The sequence below is a fragment of the Phaenicophaeus curvirostris genome, chromosome 34 (genome assembly GCF_032191515.1).
Source record: "Phaenicophaeus curvirostris isolate KB17595 chromosome 34, BPBGC_Pcur_1.0, whole genome shotgun sequence".
Classification (NCBI taxonomy): domain Eukaryota; kingdom Metazoa; phylum Chordata; class Aves; order Cuculiformes; family Cuculidae; genus Phaenicophaeus; species Phaenicophaeus curvirostris.
Genome location: NC_091425.1, coordinates 542,508 through 564,980, shown reverse-complemented (window position 1 = coordinate 564,980; position 22,473 = coordinate 542,508). Strand labels below are relative to the sequence as shown.

The following is a 22,473-nucleotide window of genomic DNA, read 5'->3' as shown; positions in this document are numbered from 1 at the left end:
CCTTCTGCATAGCAATTCTGGTGTTACTCATGGCTGGTGTTACTGCCTTCTATATTTTTATATTTCTACTTTTTTTTTAGCTTGTGATCGTGTTTTCAACTCTTTTTGAGTTGGTTGTGGGTTAGGTAATGACAACCCACACTATTGTAATCAAAATAAAGCCACTGCAGCACCTTGTCTCTTCCTCTGACTCTTCGTCCAAGGCTTTCTAGAGCTTCAGGAACAATTCCTTTGCTCATGGCTGGAAAAGAAGAAAGTCCCAGCAGGGCAGCACTGCCAGACACCAGCACTTGATCCCCCAGAGCTGTTCTCTCCCCATTTCCACACTCTCCTCCTCCCCCCTTGCCTTGCTGTAAGGCCTGAGGGCTCTGAGCTTGGTCACAGCCATGCTGCTTGTGGGACAGAGCTGCCTCCACAGCAGCCTTTCCATAGAGCAAGGGGACCTCCTCAGGGCAGAGCCTCAAGGCTTGGGGCTTCTTCTAAACTTTCTCTCAGGAACTGACTCAAGCATTTGTCCCAGAGGCAATAATCCTGGTGAAACCCCTGCCAACCACCATTCCCAGCACTGGCCTCTCACCCCAGCTTGGAGAGTTTCTTTGTTCTTCCATGAGAGGACACTGATTGAGTAGACCAAAGGCCAATTTGGCATTGTACGGATCAGATGTGAGCGCACACATCATGTCTGTGAGCTGAGATGAACCTGAATGTGTAGACAGAGCAGTTTCTTCAGTTTCCACAAAGATCTCTGGGACAGATATTGCCTCGAAGTCTCTTCTCATTGCAAGTAACAAGACATGGGAATTCGCCTCAATATAGCACTTGGATGTCCCTCCACGAACCAAGGTCCCCATGTTCATTCCTCATGATGTGGGGCAAGCGTACTTTTACCTGTTCAGGTCCTAGGACATGAGGAGGTGATGGATGAGTAGGGGGTTAGGATGTCAGTTGTGTCTCAGAAACTCAGAATCCAGCAGGAAACATCTGACTGTGACGGGGACGGTGAGGTCAGTTGTGTCTCTGGAGGTGACGGGGCAGCAGCAGGAACACGGCTGGGAAAGGAGCTCTGCCCAAGCCCCCACAGGACCTGTGCAGGGAGAGGGCTTGGGGACGGATGGAAAACACAACGGAGCCTCCTCAGGCCAGGAACAGGCTGGCAGCATCACCAGAAAAATCCCTTACGGTACGGGGGCACCACGGGTCCTTCACACCTCGGCACCTGCCAGGATCTGCTGACAGCATCTCTGGGGCAAATGCCTTGTGCTCCTTCTGTTGCCCCAGCAGCGTCACAGACACAAATCCCTTACAGTCAGGGGGCACCTCGGGCCCTTTGCCATTTCTTCTGCCCACAGGGATTGCATGAAGTTATTACAGTTTCTGGAAATTTCTATATGGGCACAAAATCTGATTTTATTATAAAAATTTATGACTGGATAAGGGTTTAGTGGTGTCTGGGGATGATGTGCCATGTGCAGAAATAGGTGTTAAGCAGCCTGCGATCAAGCACCAAGTGCAGAGAGGAGCAAATGCAGGTAGGGAGTGTACCGGTAGGACCCAAATACAGAACGATATGGAGAGCTAGGATGATGTCTGGGAGAGGAAAGAGTCACAAGGAGGAACTTGTCAGGAAGAAGGAATGTCAAGGGAAGGGTAGTGGATGGGCAGACTGTTTTTTGAGCTTGAAGATCACAGGCTTCTAGAATATCTTGGGTTGGAAGGGGCTCATGAGGATCACTGAGTCCAGCTCCCTGATCCTCACACGACTGTGTAAAATGGAACCATATCACTAAGATGATTGTCAAGATGCTCCTTGAATTCTGACAGGCTTGGTGCCATCACCACTTCCCTGGGGTGTTCCAGTGACCGAGCATCCTCTCCATGAGGAACCTTTTCCAGATGTCCAGTTGGAACTTCCCCTGATGCAGCTTCATTCCTTTTCCTTGTGACCTACCCTGGTCACCAGGGAAAGGAGATCAGCGCCTTCCCCTTCACTGCCCTCCTTGAGGAAGCTCAAGACTGGGATGAGGTCCCAGCCGTGTCCCACGCTGGGCTCTGCACACAGCCCTGCTCTGGGCTCTGCACACAGCCCTGCTCTTGGCAAGAAGAGAGGCTGGACACGAAGAGCAACGGAAATCCAGGACTCCTGGTTTCAATCCAGCAGATGCCACCACAGACCGTGTCCTCACCGTTCCGTTCCAGCCCCTCTGCCCAGGCCAGGGCGAGAGTCTGAGCTCAGCAGCAGAGCAGCCTGCCCCACACGAGGACCTGCGGGAAGAGGATTATCTTTCTTGTGGATTCTGCAGCCACAGAAATGCTCCCTTGCACTTCTCCAAGGACATCCCTTTCCCCAAGGGAGCATGTCCAGCCTGGCCTGGCTGCCGGTGCTGCTTTCCTCCCTGTGCAGCCCACAAGGCCACTTCTATGACCCAGATTTCTATGTTCAGGCCCTTCTATGTCCGTCAGGGAGTGCGAGAGAGAGATAGACCAGTGGAGCAGGACCCTCTCACTAACTCAGGGGCTGCTGGGGCTGTTGTGTCCGAACATCATCCACCTGCAAACTGTAAGGTTGGGGGAACAAGAGATGGGGAAGGGCAGCAAGTTCCTGCCAGAGGAAGGAAACCTGCTCCCCTCACCCAGACAGCAAAGCCCCAGATCCCCCTGGGGAACAAGTACCAGGTGCTGCAGGTGGAATCCAGCCCTGAGGATGAGGATGATGGTTCCCACAGCCTAGAATCCTTCCCTAGGCTGCACCATCCTCAGAAAAAGATAAAAACATCCTCCATCAAGAAGAAGAGGAGGGTGATTGTTCTAGCGGACTCCCTCCTAAAAGGAACGGAGGGACCCATCTGCAGACCGGACCCGCTCCACAGAGAGGTCTGCTGCTTACCGGGGGCATCAGGGAAAGAGGGAGCTAGAAAACTTCCTTCCCTGGTCCATGAGACAGACTACTATCCTCTGATAGTCCAAACTGGTAACGACGACCTAACAAACAAAAGGCCAAAGCCATCAAGAAAGACTTCAGGGCCATTGGGAGAATGATGGAGGGCTCTGGGGCACAAGTAGTATTCTGCTCCATCCCAAGGCTAAATAGGGAGGAGCGGGAAGCCAGGAAGAAGAATTCGATTAATACCTGGCTCCGAGCCTGGTGCGAGGAGAGGGGCTTTGGCTTCTTTGATCATGGGGTGGCTCACGCACCCCCAGGCTTTCACGCTAAGGGTGGGACACGTGTGTCTCCTAGGGGGGCTAAAGCCCTTGCTAAAAACCTAACTAAGCTCATAAATCGAGCTTTAAACTAGATGTGAAGGGGGAGGGGGTTGAGCCCAGGCTAGACAGGAACGAGCCTGGACGTGGGGCAATGGAGATTGGGAGAGGGTGTGCTGGTGAGGACCACCAGTACCTCACCACACAGAAAGTGGGGGAGAACACACCTCGGGGTGCTCAAGGAGATACAGGCACTCTGGAGCTAGCTACTCCAGTTACCAGGCAATTGGGAACAAACTCTGTTCCCTCTAAGAGGGCTGAAGGCTCGGCAGCTCAGCTGAAGGGCATTTACACCAATGCACGCAGCATGGGGAATAAGAAGGAAGAGCTGGAAGCTGTCGTAGGGCAAGGGGCCTATGATGTCGTTGCCATCACGGAAACGTGGTGGGACGAGTCATATAACTGGAGTATGGCTATGGTGGGGTACAAACTCTTCAGGAGGGATAGGAAGGGTAGGAGAGGAGGCGGGGTAGCCCTCTTTGTAAGGGAGGACTTGGACTCCGTTGAGATGGAGTGTGGCCATCAGGAGGTTGAGTGCCTGTGGGTTAAAATCAGAGGAGCCCACCAGAAGGTAGATTTTGTGATGGGAGTCTGTTACAGACCACCCAGCCAAGGAGAAGCAGCTGATGGGCTCTTCTATAAACAGCTGCGGTCAATCTCTAGATCAATGCCTCTCGTTCTTGTGGGAGACTTCAATCTGCCTGATATCTGCTGGGAGTACAATGTCTATGGGTCCTAGAAAACAGGTTAGAACCCTGGAATTGAAGATTTCAGTCCAAAACATGAGACTTCTGCACTAAAAGGATGGGTGTGGAGCTACAAATGTGTCTTTTGATCCCTCAAGGGATGAGAACCTCTTGCTTCCAAGAAATGAAGCTCTGGTCCTGAATGCAGGGCTTTAGGCACTCCAGTAGAGGCTTCGAGCCGTAAAGGAGGGGATTGGATACTTTCCATGACAGTCTGGAGCTTCAAAAGGAGGGTTTGGGTCCTACCAGTGGTGCTTTGAAAGTGAAACTGAGGCTTTGAGCCAGGACCTCGGGTTTCATGCCCTGAAATGAAGCTGTGGTACCAAAGGCAACAGCTTTGCAGCTTGAAATATACCTGAGAGGCTAAAAATGAGGATCTAGGCCTTTACAACTGCAAACAACTCCAAAAATGAAGCTTTGTTCCCGGAAAAGGAAGCTCTGGAAGCTAGAAAGGAGCTAAAAATAAGGCTTTGGCCCATAACACTGAGGTTTCAGACATCCAGAATCAACTTTGGTCCTTAAAAATTATGCTCCGGGACAATGAAATGTGTCTTTAGACTTAAAAATCGAGGGTTGAGACTCAAAATGTAACTATGGGCCTCCTAAGAAAAGCTATAAGTGTTAAAAGACAAGTTGGAACCCTAAAATCAAGGATTTCCACCCTAAATATGAGACTTGGGGCACTAAAGAGATGGGTGCAGTGCTACAAGTTAAGTCTTTTGTCCCTGCGAAGGAGACAAACCTCTTGGTTCCTCTGTTGCCTCAAGAAATGAAGCTCTGGTCAAAACTGCAGGACTTTGGGTGCTCCAATGGAGGCTTCAGGCTGTAAAGGGGGAGGTTGGATCCTTTATGTGAGAGTTTGGAGCTTCAAAAAGAGCCTTTGGGCCCTACAAATGTTGCTTTGAAACTGAAATTGCATCTTTGAGCCCCGACATCAGGTTCTTTGCCCTAAAAAGAAGCCATGGTAGTGAACAGGATGGCTTTCACCCTAAAAATGGGATTTGAGAGGCTCAAAAAGAGGATTTGAGCCCTCACAGTGAGGCTTTGTTGCCTGAAAAGGAGGATTTGGGAGCTAAAAATGAGCTTTTGAACCCTGTTAGAGGCTTTTGTCTCCAAAATGGAAGCTGTGGACACAGAAAACCAGACATTGTGCCTTAAAAATTGTGCTGAATTGTGCTGAAGGCTGAAGAGCTCTCCCGAGGCATCAAATCTGCTGAGTTTGAACCCCCAGGGGTGCAGAATCCCCCGCTGCCCTGGAGCCTCGGCCGAGGCTGCCCCGCGCTCACACAAAGGCTTTTCCCCTCCTGTCCATCCCAGAAGGATCCTGCTCCTCTGGATGAGAAGTTGGATGTTCCCAGGTGTCACAGGAGCCTTGGCCAGGTGATAGCTGCGTTCATGGAGCCATCAAGTGCCAAAGTCCTTTCTTTCAATCGTGGCCTCGGTGCCTTGTTGATGTCTAAACTGAGCTCTCTTGTTCCCTAGGTTTGTCTATGAGCATAAAATAGAGACCCACTTAGCAGGCTGCCCCAAGCAGGAGGTGGGAAGTGATGTAAATTGCATTGGGTTTGGTCTCTCTTTATATTCCTTTTATCTTTTTTTCTTTCGTCTATTAATCTATTTTTATCCTGGCCCTCAAATGGAAAAAGCATCTCCATGGAGAAGCACGGACAGAGAGCTGGCCAGCTGAAGTTTGCCCTGAGGAGGTGGACGTGGGCACCAGAACACTTGCTCCTCCTCACTAACAAGAGACCTCCACCAATCCCATGCCCTTTCAAAAGGGATTTCACAAAGAAATATTGATCTTCTCCTGGAACTTCCTCAGCCTGCAGAAGAGAAGGCATCGGGGGGACGTTATAGAGGCCTTCCCGTACCTGAAGGGGTCACCAAGAAAGCTGGCAAGGGACTTTTTCCAAGGGCATGGAATGATAGGATGACAGGATGTGGCTTTATGGCCAGGGAAGATTTAGATTAGACATTAGGGAGGAATTGTTCACAAAGAAGGTGGTGAGGACGTGGCTCAGGTATCCCAGGGAAGCTGTGTGTGCCCCCTGCCTGGAGGGGTTCAAGGTCGGGCTGGATGGGGCTTTGAGCAGCCTGGTCCAGTGGGAGGTGTCCCTGCCCAGGGAAGGGGGGTTGAAACTGGATGGGCTTTAAGGTCCTTACCAACCCAAACCATTGTATGAGTTTGAAACTTCTAGAAAGTTTCAGATAAAACGTTTTTCTTAGGTGCACTTTGAAATCTTCCTCTGTAACCACACTGGGAAATGACTACAAGGAGCCATGCGAGGCTTGAAGACTTGAAGAAAACAACAGGAAGAGAAAGAGCTCATTAAGGCTTTCTGTAGGTTAATGAGATCCAGGATGGAATTGCTGATGAGTCCTTGAACCTCAGCTGCTGAGAGGAGTTGGAACAAAGCTCTCAAGAAGTCAAAAGCAAAGCTCAAAATTTCTTGAAGTCTTAGTTGGTCTCAGTGAGCATCGTTAGTGACAAAGGCTCCCCAGGGACTCATTAGAGCCGAGAATTGGAGGCCATGATTGCAGGAGGACAAAGGCGCCGTGCAGGCAGCTGTGATGCTGAGAAAAGCCTGGGTTCACTTGGTGAAGCAGAAAGTCCAAGCCCTGACCCCCAGGCCCTGGGCAGGGAGATCTGGCTTTGACTGCAATGATGTTGGTGCCATGAGCCTTCTCACATTGCTGAATTGAAGTGGAAGCAGTTATTCCATGTGATTCCAAATACAGGCCTGTAGGGTTCCTTGAGATGCCAAGGCTCTCACACAGCTCCACGTGCACCTGAAGAGTTGGGGGATAGAAGGGTAGGGTTATTAATGGGCTGGATCGTAGAAGAGTGGCAGAAAATGTGTTTGTGAGAAAGATCATGTCAGAGAGGAGTCGAGTCATAGAGGTGCAATACAGAAGGACAGATGGTTCATAGAACGTTCAAATCATTGTGGATCATAGAATACTCAGGTCATGGAAGAGTCAAGTCATACGAGTGTGAGAGTTTAGTCGGGTATTGGCAGTGTTTAGTCATGGAAAGGTCATAGAAGAGTTCTCTCATAGAAGTTTCATGGAAACATTGAGGCACAGAAAGTGTGCGTTGTAGAAGCATCAGGATATAGAAAGACTGCAGAAGTATCACATTATAGAAGAGTTATCCAAGAGTCATAGAATTGTCAGTTCATAAAGGAAGCGTCTCATATGAGTCAGGTCATAGAGAGTCATAGAGGGGTCAGGTCATAGAAGGGTTTGTTAATAGTTGGGTCCTAGAAGAGTCGGGTCACAGAAGCATCTGGTCATATATTGGTCATAGAAGTGTTGGAGCATAAATGATTCATGTCATAGAAGAGTCACAGAAGACCTGGATCGGAGAAAGTCACAGCATTGAAGAGTCAGAGAGTAGCTGGGTCATAGAACGGTTTGTTCATAGAAGGCTTAAGTCATAGAAGGACCTGGTCATGTAAGAGATGGTCGTGGAAGAGTTTAGTCATAGACAAGTCGGCTCGTAGAGGAGATATAGAAGAGCCCAGTCACAGATGGTCCATAGAAGAGTCAGCTCATAGAATATTTGAGTCATAGAAGATTTGGGTTATAGAATATTTGGGTCATGGAAGAGTCGACTCATAGAAACTTGAGTCGGGTCATAGAGGGGTCATAGAAGTGCCGGTTCACAAAAGGCTTAGGCCATAGAAGGGCCGGGTCATAGATTAGTCGGGTCATAGAGGAGTCGGGTTATAGAAGAGTCAGGTCATAGAAGAATCACAGAGAAGTCAGGCCATAGAAAGTTACGGAAGAGTCAGAGGAGAGTTGGGTCACAGAAGGCTTGGGTCACAGAAGGCTTGGGTCATAGAAGACATTTTTTAGAAGTGTTGGGTCATAAAAGACTCATATCTTAGAGGATTGGCGTCATAGAGGGTTGGGTCATATAAGAATTCAACTGTAGAAGGTTTAGAGAAGTGTTGGGTCATAGAAGGATCAAAGAAGATTTGGGCTATAGAAAGATCAGGTCATAAAAGGGACAGAGAAGTGCTGTTTATAGAAGAGTCTGGTCATAAAAGCTTCATAGAAAGTTTGGGTCATTTAAGGGTCATAGAGGAGTCTGGACATAAAAAAATTCAGGTCATAAAGAAGTTTTAGAAGGGTCATATAAGTCTTGGGTCATAGAAGACTCACTAGAATCAAAGAGGGCTCAGGTGACAGAAAACCTGTGTCCTAGAAGAGGTGGCTTATGTAAGTGTCTGGTCATGGGAGAATCAGATCATAGAAGAGTTGGGTCATAGAAGGATGGTGAGACATAATTTACCAAGGGAAATAAAATCCCCTTCTCTTTCAGACACCCAGAAATGGGATCCTACTAGACAAATTCTGGGGCAAAGCCTTTTGCTCCCCTACTCATCCACTGGCCATTTCTGATGTGGCAGTGGTACCAGCGGTCAGGGAGTTCCAACACTCTCCATGACCTCTGGAAGATGATGGAGACACTGTGACATCTTCCTGTTCCCTCAGCTCCCTGCGATGCTGTCCCTCCTGTCTCATAGACTGTGAAGAATTCCTTTTGCCCAAGAGATCCCTGACTTGACCTCTACCCACTACTGGTCAAACTCCTCCAGAGTCCTACCATGAGTCACAAAGCCCTGTGAGACCTTGATGGGGAAGGCAGGGACAGAGGACACAGTGAACCTCAGATCTGTCTACACCTGACCCTTCTAAATCCAGCGGTGCCTACGCAGGATATTTTTCTTCTTTAACTGTTCCTGAAGCAGCAAAATCTCATCATGGGTCCTTAAATGGACTTTCAAGCTGAGACTCAGTTTATCTGGAGCCTTGCAGTGCTTGGAAGATGCTGTCCTTGACTACCATCTCTCCTGAGCTCTGTGACCATGTCCCAGCTCTGTCTCCCATGGGAATGGCTCCAGCTCCTCCTGCCTGTGCCCCTGGCTGAGGCCATTGCTGCCCATTAGGGATGAAGCCCTGAAGCTGTGGCACCAGGCAAACTCATCCCTACCATGAGGAAACCACGACCAAGGGTTTCAAGACCCTGTGTGTGCATAAGCTTTGCAGAAGATGTGTCTGGGAGAAAGGGAGCTGAGTGTCTTCCCAGCCCCAAGCCTAAAGACCTCGGATGAAATGCCTGAATTCACTCCGTGGGACAGATCCTCCTACTTTGGAGAAATGATTTCGTTCCCTGTCACCTTTCTGAGGTCCTGTCTAATGGTGAGACAAGAAATTGATTCTCATTCCCTATTATTTTTCTAACAGGAGCAATGACACTGCAGGACAGAAGTGTGCCTGCCCAGATGATGAAGGAAGCATCAGGGATGGCTTCAGCCTGTTTCTCAGAATGTTCCCCTGGAGCCCCAGGGACACCTCGAGGGAGCCCAGAGGGAGCAGAGAAAGCGCTGCCTTGGGCTGCTCCTCTGCTGCTGAGCTGGGCTGGGCTCCTGGCAGGGAGGGAGCTCATCATGAGACAGAAGTTGAGAAAAGAGCCAGGTCTGGCCGGGAGCAGCTCCTCTGCAAAGCCCAGCAGGGCTGAGGACACTGCCTGCAGGCAGCGAGGGGACAGGAGGGAGCAGAGAGAGGGGAAAGGCAGGTGGGGTGGCAGGAGAGAGGAGGCTTCATTTGGAGAAAACTCTTCACAGCCCTTCTCCAGGTGAGTCTCTGAGTGCAGGACAATGCAGGTGCGGTTGCTGGAGGGATCTCCTAAAGCCGGCACAGCCACAGCCTGTGGGATCTGTCAGGAGGGCTCTTGCATTAAAGATAAGGAACTTCCCAGACTCTGTGTTTTCAGTTCCCTGCACCTGGGGAATTTGGTGGGAGAAATGGAACCAGAGCCTTTCATGCTTAAACAAATCACTGAGACTCCTGAGCAGTATCCTTGAGTGGTCAGCAGGTCCGATAGGAGCCTCCAAATATGTCTCCAGCTGGTCCTCTGCCCATGGACAGCAGCAGCATCACCTCTGCTGGACCCATCAGGCTCAGTCTGTTCCATCCCTTTCTGCTTATCAACAAGACCCTACGTCCAGCTTAACCCGGGCAGATGTTTGTGTAGGGCCAGGGGGATGCAGAGAGGGTCAGATGGGATCTGTGAGCACTGACAGGGAGAAGGCATGGGACAGGGAATCAGCTCCATTGAGGAAAACCTCCAGACAGAAGGGATAGGATCAGAGATGGAGAGGAAACTTAAACCAGGGATGTTGCTGTTGTTCTCTTGTTCTCTCTGCCAGTGTCTCTGGGGATGGGAGTTGCAGAGTCAGGCACTGATCTTCTGTGCGGCTTTGGGCAGTGCATTCCTGAGGAATTAATTATCTCGTCTGCACTAAGATATCCTCGTTAGGATATTTGGCTTTTCTTGAGTTTTCCTCGCAAGCACTATGCTGCCCTCACAGATGGAAACCTGTCCCGTCTCACCTTTAGGCATTCGAAACCTCTAAGCCTGCTACCTTCTCAGCTCCTCATCCCCGGCAGTGCAGATGCTGACAGGCCCTTCTGCACCAGGAGCAGTTCCCCTGGACAACGCTGAGCCCCAGCAGTGTCCCCTGTCCCCACCGTCCCCATGTCCCCTGCTGCAGAGCAGGGCTGACTCCTCGCAGCCAGCGGGCAGAGGCTCTGCTCCTCCCGGCACATTCAGCCGGCACCGAGCAGGGATCCAGGCTCAGAGCTGAAGGAAGGGCTGAAAAAAGGTGACAAGGTGTGAGCAGGAGGGAGGGGAAGGAGAAATGGCTTTGATTTGGCTCAGAGGTTATCCTAACTTGTCACTGTCCTTTCCTCCTACAACAGTGCCCCATGCCTAGATGCAGCAGATGTCCAACAGCAGCTCCATCACCCAGTTCCTCCTCCTGCCATTCGCAGACTCACGGGAGCTGCAGCTCTTGCACTTCTGGCTCTTCCTGGGCATCTACCTGGCTGCCCTCCTGGGAAACGGCCTCATCATCATCACCATCGCCTGGGACCACCACCTCCACACCCCCATGTACTTCCTCCTCCTCAACCTCGCCCTCCTCGACATGGGATCCATCTCCACCACTGTCCCCAAATCCATGGCCAATTCCCTCTGGGACACCAGGGCCATCTCCTACTCAGGATGTGTTGCCCAAATGTTTCTATTTATTTTCTTCCTTGGTACAGAATATTTTCTTCTCACAGTCATGTCCTACGACCGCTACGTTGCCATCTGCAACCCCCTGCACTACGGGACCCTCCTGGGCACCAGAGCTTGTGTCCACATGGCAGCAGCTGCCTGGGGCGCTGGGTTTCTCTCTGCTCTGCTGCACACGGCCAGTACATTTTCCCTGCCCCTGTGCCAGGGCAATGCTGTGGACCAGTTCTTCTGTGAAATCCCGCAGATCCTCAAGCTCTCCTGCTCACATGCCAACCTCAGGGAGGTTGGGCTTCTTGTGGTTAGTTTCTTTGTAGCTTTTGGCTGTTTTGTTTTCATTGTGGTGTCCTATGTGCAGATCTTCAGGGCCGTGCTGAGGATTCCCTCAGAGCAGGGACGGCACAAAGCCTTCTCCACGTGCCTCCCTCACCTGGCTGTGGTCTCCCTGTTTCTCAGCACTGACATGTTTACCTACCTTAAGCCTCCCTCCTTCTCCTCCCCATCCATGAATTTAGTTGTGTCATTTCTCTATGCAGTGGTAACTCCAGCACTGAATCCCCTCATCTACGGTTTGAGGAACAAGGACCTCAAGGATGCGCTGCGGGAACTTATAACTGGACAGAGCTCTGATGCAATAAATTCCTGACCTTCTGCATAGCAGTTCTGGTGTTACTCATGGCTGGTGTTACTGCCTTCTATATTTTTATATTTCTACTTTTTTTTTTTTAACTTATGATCATGTTTTCAACTCTTTTTGAGTTGGTTGTGGGTTAGGTAATGACAACCCACACTATTGTAATCAAAATAAAGCCACTGCAGCACCTTGTCTCTTCCTCTGACCCTTCCTCCAAGGCTTTCTGGAGCTTCAGGAACAATTCCTTTGCTCATGGCTGGAAAAGAAGAAAGTCCCAGCAGGGCAGCACTGCCAGACACCAGCACTTGATCCCCCAGAGCTGTTCTCTCTCCATTTCCACACTCTCCTCCTCCCCCCTTGCCTTGCTGTAAGGCCTGAGGGCTCTGAGCTTGGTCACAGCCATGCTGCTTGTGGGACAGAGCTGCCTCCAGAACAGCCTTTCCATAGAGCAAGGGGACCTCCTCAGGGCAGAGCCTCAAGGCTTGGGGCTTCTTCTAAACTTTCTCTCAGGAACTGACTCAAGCATTTGTCCCAGAGGCAATAATCCTGGTGAAACCCCTGCCAACCACCATTCCCAGCACTGGCCTCTCACCCCAGCTTGGAGAGTTTCTTTGTTCTTCCATGAGAGGACACTGATTGAGTAGACCAAAGGCCAATTTGGCATTGTACGGATCAGATGTGAGCGCACACATCATGTCTGTGAGCTGAGATGAACCTGAATGTGTAGACAGAGCAGTTTCTTCAGTTTCCACGAAGATCTCTGGGACAGATATTGCCTCGAAGTCTCTTCTCATTGCAAGTAACAAGACATGGGAATTCGCCTCAATATAGCACTTGGATGTCCCTCCACGAACCAAGGTCCCCATGTTCATTCCTCATGATGTGGGGCAAGCGTACTTTTACCTGTTCAGGTCCTAGGACATGAGGAGGTGATGGATGAGTAGAGGGTTAGGATGTCAGTTGTGTCTCAGAAACTCAGAATCCAGCAGGAAACATCTGACTGTGACGGGGACGGTGAGGTCAGTTGTGTCTCTGGAGGTGACGGGGCAGCAGCAGGAACACGGCTGGGAAAGGAGCTCTGCCCAAGCCCCCACAGGACCTGTGCAGGGAGAGGGCTGGGGGACGGATGGAAAACACAACGGAGCCTCCTCAGGCCAGGAACAGGCTGGCAGCATCACCAGAAAAATCCCTTACGGTACGGGGGCACCACGGGTCCTTCACACCTCGGCACCTGCCAGGATCTGCTGACAGCATCTCTGGGGCAAATGCCTTGTGCTCCTTCTGTTGCCCCAGCAGCGTCACAGACACAAATCCCTTACAGTCAGGGGGCACCTCGAGCCCTTTGACATTTCTTCTGCCCACAGGGATTGCATGAAGTTATTACAGTTTCTGGAAATTTCTATATGGGCACAAAATCTGCTTTTATTATAAAAATTTATGACTGGATAAGGGTTTAGTGGTGTCTGGGGATGATGTGCCATGTGCAGAAATAGGTGTTAAGCAGCCTGCGATCAAGCACCAAGTGCAGAGAGGAGCAAATGCAGGTAGGGAGTGTACCGGTAGGACCCAAATACAGAACGATATGGAGAGCTAGGATGATGTCTGGGAGAGGAAAGAGTCACAAGGAGGAACTTGTCAGGAAGAAGTAATGTCAAGGGATGGGTAGTGGATGGGCAGACTGTTTTTTGAGCTTGAAGATCACAGGCTTCTAGAATATCTTGGGTTGGAAGGGGCTCATGAGGATCACTGAGTCCAGCTCCCTGATCCTCACACGACTGTGTAAAATGGAACCATATCACTAAGATGATTGTCAAGATGCTCCTTGAATTCTGACAGGCTTGGTGCCATCACCACTTCCCTGGGGTGTTCCAGTGACCGAGCATCCTCTCCATGAGGAACCTTTTCCAGATGTCCAGTTGGAACTTCCCCTGATGCAGCTTCATTCCTTTTCCTTGTGACCTACCCTGGTCACCAGGGAAAGGAGATCAGCGCCTTCCCCTTCACTGCCCTCCTTGAGGAAGCTCAAGACTGGGATGAGGTCCCAGCCGTGTCCCACGCTGGGCTCTGCACACAGCCCTGCTCTGGGCTCTGACAAGCTCTGGGCAAGAAGAGAGGCTGGACACGAAGAGCAACGGAAATCCAGGACTCCTGGTTTCAATCCAGCAGATGCCACCACAGACCGTGTCCTCACCGTTCCGTTCTAGCCCTTCTGCCCAGGCCAGGACGAGAGTCTGAGCTCAGCAGCAGAGCAGCCTGCCCCACACGAGGACCTGCGGGAAGAGGATTATCTTTCTTGTGGATTCTGCAGCCACAGAAATGCTCCCTTGCACTTCTCCAAGGACATCCCTTTCCCCAAGGGAGCATGTCCAGCCTGGCCTGGCTGCCGGTGCTACTTTCCTCCCTGTGCAGCCCACAAGGCCACTTCTATGACCCAGATTTCTATGTTCAGGCCCTTCTATGTCCGTCAGGGAGTGCGAGAGAGAGATAGACCAGTGGAGCAGGACCCTCTCACTAACTCAGCGGCTGCTGGGGCTGTTGTGTCCGAACATCATCCACCTGCAAACTGTAAGGTTGGGGGAACAAGAGATGGGGAAGGGCAGCAAGTTCCTGCCAGAGGAAGGAAACCTGCTCTCCTCACCCAGACAGCAAAACCCCAGATCCCCCTGGGGAACAAGTACCAGGTGCTGCAGGTGGAATCCAGCCCTGAGGATGAGGATGATGGTTCCCACAGCCTAGAATCCTTCCCTAGGCTGCACCATCCTCAGAAAAAGATAAAAACATCCTCCATCAAGAAGAAGAGGTGGGTGATTGTTCTAGCGGACTCCCTCCTAAAAGGAACGGAGGGACCCATCTGCAGACCGGACCCGCTCCACAGAGAGGTCTGCTGCTTACCGGGGGCATCAGGGAAGGAGGTAGCTAGAAAACTTCCTTCCCTGGTCCACGAGACAGACTACTATCCTCTGATAGTCCAAACTGGTAATGACGACCTAACAAACAAAAAGGCCAAAGCCATCAAGAAAGACTTCAGGGCCATTGGGAGAATGATGGAGGGCTCTGGGGCACAAGTAGTATTCTGCTCCATCCCAAGGCTAAATAGGGAGGAGCGGGAAGCCAGGAAGAAGAATTCGATTAATACCTGGCTCCGAGCCTGGTGCGAGGAGAGGGGCTTTGGCTTCTTTGATCATGGGGTGGCTCACGCACCCCCAGGCTTTCACGCTAAGGGTGGACACGTGTGTCTCCTAGGGGGGCTAATGCCCTTGCTAAAAACCTAACTAAGCTCATAAATCGAGCTTTAAACTAGATGTGAAGGGGGAGGGGGTTGAGCCCAGGCTAGACAGGAACGAGCCTGGACGAGGGAAATTGGTGATTGGGAGAGGGTGTGCTGGTGAGGACCACCAGAACCTCACCACACAGAAAGTGGGGGAGAACACACCTCGGGGTGCTCAAGGAGATACAGGCACTCTGGAGCGAGCTACTCCAGTTACCAGGCAATTGGGAACAAACTCTGTTCCCTCTAAGAGGGCTGAAGGCTCAGCAGCTCAGCTGAAGGGCATTTACACCAATGCACGCAGCATGGGGAATAAGAAGGAAGAGCTGGAAGCTGTCGTAGGGCAAGGGGCCTATGATGTCGTTGCCATCACGGAAACGTGGTGGGACGAGTCATATAACTGGAGTACGGCTATGGTGGGGTACAAACTCTTCAGGTGGGATAGGAAGGGTAGGAGAGGAGGCGGGGTAGCCCTCTTTGTAAGGGAGGACTTGGACTCCGTTGAGATGGAGTGTGGCCATCAGGAGGTTGAGTGCCTGTGGGTTAAAATCAGAGGAGCCCACCAGAAGGTAGATTTTGTGATGGGAGTCTGTTACAGACCACCCAGCCAAGGAGAAGCAGCTGATGGGCTCTTCTATAAACAGCTGCGGTCAATCTCTAGATCAATGCCTCTCGTTCTTGTGGGAGACTTCAATCTGCCTGATATCTGCTGGGAGTACAATGTCTATGGGTCCTAGAAAACAGGTTAGAACCCTGGAATTGAAGATTTCAGTCCAAAACATGAGACTTCTGCACTAAAAGGATGGGTGTGGAGCTACAAATGTGTCTTCTGATCCCTCAAGGGATGAGAATCTCTTGCTTCCAAGAAATGAAGCTCTGGTCCTGAATGCAGGGCTTTAGGCACTCCAGTAGAGGCTTTGAGCCATCAAGGAGGGGGTTGGATACTTTCCATGACAGTCTGGAGCTTCAAAAGGAGGGTTTGGGTCCTACCAGTGGTGCTTTGAAAGTGAAACTGAGGCTTTGAGCCAGGACCTCGGGTTTCATGCCCTGAAATGAAGCTGTGGTACCAAAGGCAACAGCTTTGCAGCTTGAAATATATCTGAGAGGCTAAAAATGAGGATCTAGGCCTTTACAACTGCAAACAACTCCAAAAATGAAGCTTTGTTCCCGGAAAAGGAAGCTCTGGAAGCTAGAAAGGAGCTAAAAATAAGGCTTTGGCCCATAACACTGAGGTTTCGGACATCCAGAATCAACTTTGGTCCTTAAAAATTATGCTCCGGGACAATGAAATGTGTCTTTAGACTTAAAAAACGAGGGTTGAGACTCAAAATGTAACTATGGGCCTCCTAAGAAAAGCTATAAGTGTTAAAAGACAAGTTGGAACCCTAAAATCAAGGATTTCCACCCTAAATATGAGACTTGGGGCACTAAAGAGATGGGTGCAGTGCTACAAGTTAAGTCTTTTGTCCCTGCGAAGGAGACAAACCTCTTGGTTCCTCTGTTGCCTCAAGAAATGAAGCTCTGGTCAAAACTGCAGGACTTTGGGTGCTCCAATGGAGGCTTGAGGCTGTAAAGGGGGAGGTTGGATCCTTTATGTGAGAGTTTGGAGCTTCAAAAAGAGCCTTTGGGCCCTACAAATGTTGCTTTGAAACTGAAATTGCATCTTTGAGCCCCGACATCAGGTTCTTTGCCCTAAAAAGATGCCATGGTAGTGAACAGGATGGCTTTCAGCCTAAAAATGGGACTTGAGAGGCTCAAAAAGAGGATTTGAGCCCTCACAGTGAGGCTTTGTTGCCTGAAAAGGAGGATTTGGGAGCTAAAAATGAGCTTTTGAACCCTGTTAGAGGCTTTTGTCTCCAACATGGAAGCTGTGGACACAGAAAACCAGACTTTGTGCCTTAAAAATTGTGCTGAATTGTGCTGAAGGCTGAAGAGCTCTCCCGAGGCATCAAATCTGCTGAGTTTGAACCCCCAGGGGTGCAGAATCCCCCGCTGCCCTGGAGTCTCGGCCAAGGCTTTTCCCCTCCTGTCCATCCCAGAAGGATCCTGCTCCTCTGGATGAGAAGCTGGATGTTCCCAGGTGTCACAGGAGCCTTGGCCAGGTGATAGCTGCGTTCATGGAGCCATCAAGTGCCAAAGTCCTTTCTTTCAATCGTGGCCTCGGTGCCCTGTTGACGTCTAAACTGAGCTCTCTTGTTCCCTAGGTTTTTCTATGAGCATAAAATAGAGACCCACTTAGCAGGCTGCCCCAAGCAGGAGGTGGGAAGTGATGTAAATTGCATTGGGTTTGGTCTCTCTTTATATTCCTTTTATCTTTTTTTCTTTCGTCTATTAATCTATTTTTATCTTGGCCCTCAAATGGAAAAAACATCTCCATGGAGAAGCACGGACAGAGAGCTGGCCAGCTGAAGTTTGCCCAGAGGAGGTGGACTTCGGCACCAGAACACTTGCTCCTCCTCACTAACAAGAGACGTCCACCAATCCCATGCCCTTTCAAAAGGGATTTCACAAAGAAATATTGATCTTCTCCTGGAACTTCCTCAGCCTGCAGAAGAGAAGGCATCGGGGGGACGTTATAGAGGCCTTCCCGTACCTGAAGGGGTCACCAAGAAAGCTGGCAAGGGACTTTTTCCAAGGGCATGGAATGATAGGATGACAGGATGTGGCTTTATGGCCAGGGAAGATTTAGATTAGACATTAGGGAGGAATTGTTCACAAAGAAGGTGGTGAGGACGTGGCTCAGGTATCCCAGGGAAGCTGTGTGTGCCCCCTGCCTGGAGGGGTTCAAGGTCGGGCTGGATGGGGCTTTGAGCAGCCTGGCCCAGTGGGTGGTGTCCCTGCCCAGGGAAGGGGGGTTGAAACTGGATGGGCTTTAAGGTCCTTACCAACCCAAACCATTGTATGATTTTGAAAGTTCTAGAAAGTTTCAGATAAAACGTTTTTCTTAGGTGCACTTTGAAATCTTCCTCTGTAACCACACTGGGAAATGACTACAAGGAGCCATGCGAGGCTTGAAGACTTGAAGAAAACAGCAGGAAGAGAAAGAGCTCATTAAGGCTTTCTGTAGGTTAATGAGATCCAGGAAGGAATTGCTGATGAGTCCTTGAACCTCAGCTGCTGAGAGGAGATGGAACAAAGCTCTCAAGAAGTCAAAAGCAAAGCTCAAAATTTCTTGAAGTCTTAGTTGGTCTCAGTGAGCATCGTTAGTGACAAAGGCTCCCCAGGGACTCATTAGAGCCGAGAATTGGAGGCCATGATTGCAGGAGGACAAAGGCGCCGTGCAGGCAGCTGTGATGCTGAGAAAAGCCTGGGTTCACTTGGTGAAGCAGAAAGTCCAAGCCCTGACCCCCAGGCCCTGGGCATGGAGATGTGGCTTTGACTGCAATGATGTTGGTGCCATGAGCCTTCTCACATTGCTGAATTGAAGTGGAAGCAGTTATTTCATGTGATTCCAAATACAGGCCTGTAGGGTTCCTTGAGATGCCAAGGCTCTCACACAGCTCCACGTGCACCAGAAGAGTTGGGGGATAGAAGGGTAGGGTTATTAACGGGTTGGATCGTAGAAGAGTGGCAGAAAATGCGTTTGTGAGAAAGATCATGTCAGAGAGGAGTCGAGTCATTGAGGTGCAATACAGAAGGACAGATGGTTCATAGAACGTTCAAATCATTGTGGATCATAGAATACTCAGGTCATGGAAGAGTCAAGTCATATGAGTGTGAGAGTTTAGTCGGGTATTGGCAGTGTTGGGTCATGGAAAGGTCATAGAAGAGTTCGCTCATAGAAGTTTCATGGAAACATTGAGGCACAGAAAGTGTGCGTTGTAGAAGCATCAGGATATAGAAAGATTGCTTCTGCAGTCACATTATATATTCTGCATTTACATATATTCTGCAGTTCACATTATAGAAGAATTATCCAAGAGTCGTAGAACTGTCAGTTCATAAAGGAAGCGTCTCATATGAGTCAGGTCAGAGAGAGTCATAGAGGGGTCAGGTCATAGAAGGGTTTGTTAATGGTTGGGTCCTAGAAGAGTCGGGTCACAGAAGCATCTGATCATATATTGGTCATAGAAGTGTTGGAGCATAAATGATTCATGTCATAGAAGAGTCACAGAAGACCTGGATCGGAGAAAGACACAGCACTGAAGAGTCAGAGAGTAGCTGGGTCATAGAACGGTTTGTTCATAGAAGGCTTAAGTCATAGAAGGACCTGGTCATGTAAGAGATGGTCGCGGAAGAGTTTAGTCATAGACAAGTCGGCTCGTAGAGGAGATATAGAAGAGCCCAGTCACAGATGGTCCATAGAAGAGTCAGCTCATAGAATATTTGAGTCATAGAAGATTTGGGTTATAGAATATTTGGGTCATGGAAGAGTCGACTCATAGAAACTTGAGTCGGGTCATAGAGGGGTCATAGAAGTGCCGGTTCACAAAAGGGTTGGGCCATAGAAGGGCCGTGTCATAGATTAGTCGGGTCATAGAGGAGTCGGGTTATAGAAGAGTCAGGTCATAGAAGAATCACAGAGAAGTCAGGTTATAGAAAGTTACGGAAGAGTCAGAGGAGAGTTGGGTCACAGAAGGCTTGGGTCACAGAAGGCTTGGGTCATAGAAGACATTTTTTAGAAGTGTTGGGTCATAAAAGACTCATATCTTAGAGGATTGGCGTCATAGAGGGTTGGGTCATATAAGAATTCAACTGTAGAAGGTTTAGAGAAGTGTTGGGTCATAGAAGGATCAAAGAAGATTTGGGCTATAGAAAGATCAGGTCATAAAAGGGACAGAGAAGTGCTGTTTATAGAAGAGTCTGGTCATAAAAGTTTCATAGAAAGTTTGGGTCATTTAAGGGTCATAGAGCAGTCTGGACATAAAAAAATTCAGGTCATAAAGAAGTCTTAGAAGGGTCATATAAGTCTTGGGTCATAGAAGATTCACTAGAGTCAAAGAGGGCTCAGGTGACAGAAAACCTGCATCCTAGAAGAGGTGGCTTATGTAAGTGTCTGGTCATGGGAGAATCAGACCGTGGAAGAGTTGGGTCATAGAAGGATGGTGAGACATAATCTACCAAGGGAAATAAAATCCCCTTCTCTTTCAGACACCCAGAAATGGGATCCTACTAGACAAATTCTGGGGCAAAGCCTTTTGCTCCCCTACTCATCCACTGGCCATTTCTGATGTGGCAGTGGTACCAGCGGTCAGGGAGTTCCAACACTCTCCATGACCTCTGGAAGATGATGGAGACACTGTGACATCTTCCTGTTCCCTCAGCTCCCTGCGATGCTGCCCCTCCTGTCTCATAGACTGTGAAGAATTCCTTTTGCCCAAGAGATCCCTGACTTGACCTCTACCCACTACTGGTCAAACTCCTCCAGAGTCCTACCATGAGTCACAAAGCCCTGTGAGACCTTGATGGGGAAGGCAGGGACAGAGGACACAGTGAACCTCAGATCTGTCTACACCTGACCCTTCTAAATCCAGCAGTGCCTACGCAGGGTATTTTTCTTCTTTAACTGTTCCTGAAGCAGCAAAATCTCATCATGGGTCCTTGAATGGACTTTCAAGCTGAGACTCAGTTTATCTGGAGCCTTGCAGTGCTTGGAAGATGCTGTCCTTGACTACCATCTCTCCTGAGCTCTGTGACCATGTCCCAGCTCTGTCTCCCATGGGAATGGCTCCAGCTCCTCCTGCCTGTGCCCCTGGCTGAGGGCATTGCTGTCCATTAGGGCTGAAGCCCTGAAGCTGTGGCACCAGGCAAACTCATCCCTGCCATGAGGAAACCACGACCAAGGGTTTCAAGACCCTGTGTGTGCATAAGCTTTGCAGAAGATGTGTCTGGGAGAAAGGGAGCTGAGTGTCTTCCCAGCCCCAAGTCTAAAGACCTCGGATGAAATGCCTGAATTCACTCCGTGGGACAGATCCTCCTACTTTGGAGAAATGATTTCGTTCCCTGTCACCTTTCTGAGGTCCTGTCTAATGGTGAGACAAGAAATTGATTCTCATTCCCTATTATTTTTCTAACAGGAGCAATGACACTGCAGGACAGAAGTGTGCCTGCCCAGATGATGAAGGAAGCATCAGGGATGGCTTCAGCCTGTTTCTCAGAATGTTCCCCTGGAGCCCCAGGGACACCTCGAGGGAGCCCAGAGGGAGCAGAGAAAGCGCTGCCTTGGGCTGCTCCTCTGCTGCTGAGCTGGGCTGGGCTCCTGGCAGGGAGGGAGCTCATCATGAGACAGAAGTTGAGAAAAGAGCCAGGTCTGGCCGGGAGCAGCTCCTCTGCAAAGCCCAGCAGGGCTGAGGGCACTGCCTGCAGGCAGCGAGGGGACAGGAGGGAGCAGAGAGAGGGGAAAGGCAGGTGGGGTGGCAGGAGAGAGGAGGCTTCATTTGGAGAAAACTCTTCACAGCCCTTCTCCAGGTGAGTCTCTGAGTGCAGGACAATGCAGGTGCGGTTGCTGGAGGGATCTCCTAAAGCCGGCACAGCCACAGCCTGTGGGATCTGTCAGGAGGGCTCTTGCATTAAAAATAAGGAACTTCCCAGACTCTGTGTTTTCAGTTCCCTGCACCTGGGGAATTTGGTGGGAGAAATGGAACCAGAGCCTTTCATGCTTAAACAAATCACTGAGACTCCTGAGCAGTATCCTTGAGCGGTCAGCAGGTCCGATAGGAGCCTCCGAATATGTCTCCAGCTGGTCCTCTGCCCATGGACAGCAGCAGCATCACCTCTGCTGGACCCATCAGGCTCAGTCTGTTCCATCCTTTTCTGCTTATCAACAAGACCCTACGTCCAGCTTAACCCGGGCAGATGTTTGTGTAGGGCCAGGGGGATGCAGAGAGGGTCAGATGGGATCTGTGAGCACTGACAGGGAGAAGGCATGGGACGGGGAATCAGCTCCATTGAGGAAAACCTCCAGAGAGAAGGGATAGGATCAGAGATGGAGAGGAAACTTAAACCAGAGATGTTGCTGTTGTTCTCTTGTTCTCTCTGCCAGTCTCTCTGGGGATGGGAGTTGCAGAGTCAGGCACTGATCTTCTGTGCGGCTTTGGGCAGTGCATTCCTGAGGAATTAATTATCTCGTCTGCACTAAGATATCCTCGTTAGGACATTTGGCTTTTCTTGAGTTTTCCTCGCAAGCACTATGCTGCCCTCACAGATGCAAACCTGTCCCGTCTCACCTTTAGGCATTCGAAACCTCTAAGCCTGCTACCTTCTCAGCTCCTCATCCCCGGCAGTGCAGATGCTGACAGGCCCTTCTGCACCAGGAGCAGTTCCCCTGGACAACGCTGAGCCCCAGCAGTGTCCCCTGTCCCCACCGTCCCCATGTCCCCTGCTGCAGAGCAGCGCTGACTCCTCGCAGCCAGCGGGCAGAGACTCTGCTCCTCCCGGCACATTCAGCCGGCACCGAGCAGGGCTCCAGGCTGAGAGCTGAAGGAAGGGCTGAAAAAAGGTGACAAGGTGTGAGCAGGAGGGAGGGGAAGGAGAA

General features: G+C 50.2%; 1 protein-coding gene across 1 annotated transcript; it reads left to right on the top strand.

The window, feature by feature from the left end:
* The first annotated feature begins 10,750 nt into the window (after positions 1-10,750).
* LOC138732610 (olfactory receptor 14A16-like) lies at positions 10,751-11,743 on the top strand. The gene has a single exon (XM_069879250.1). It carries the CDS (start codon positions 10,793-10,795, stop codon positions 11,741-11,743), a length of 951 nt encoding a protein of 316 aa, XP_069735351.1. The 5' UTR covers positions 10,751-10,792.
* The last annotated feature ends 10,730 nt before the right edge of the window (positions 11,744-22,473 follow it).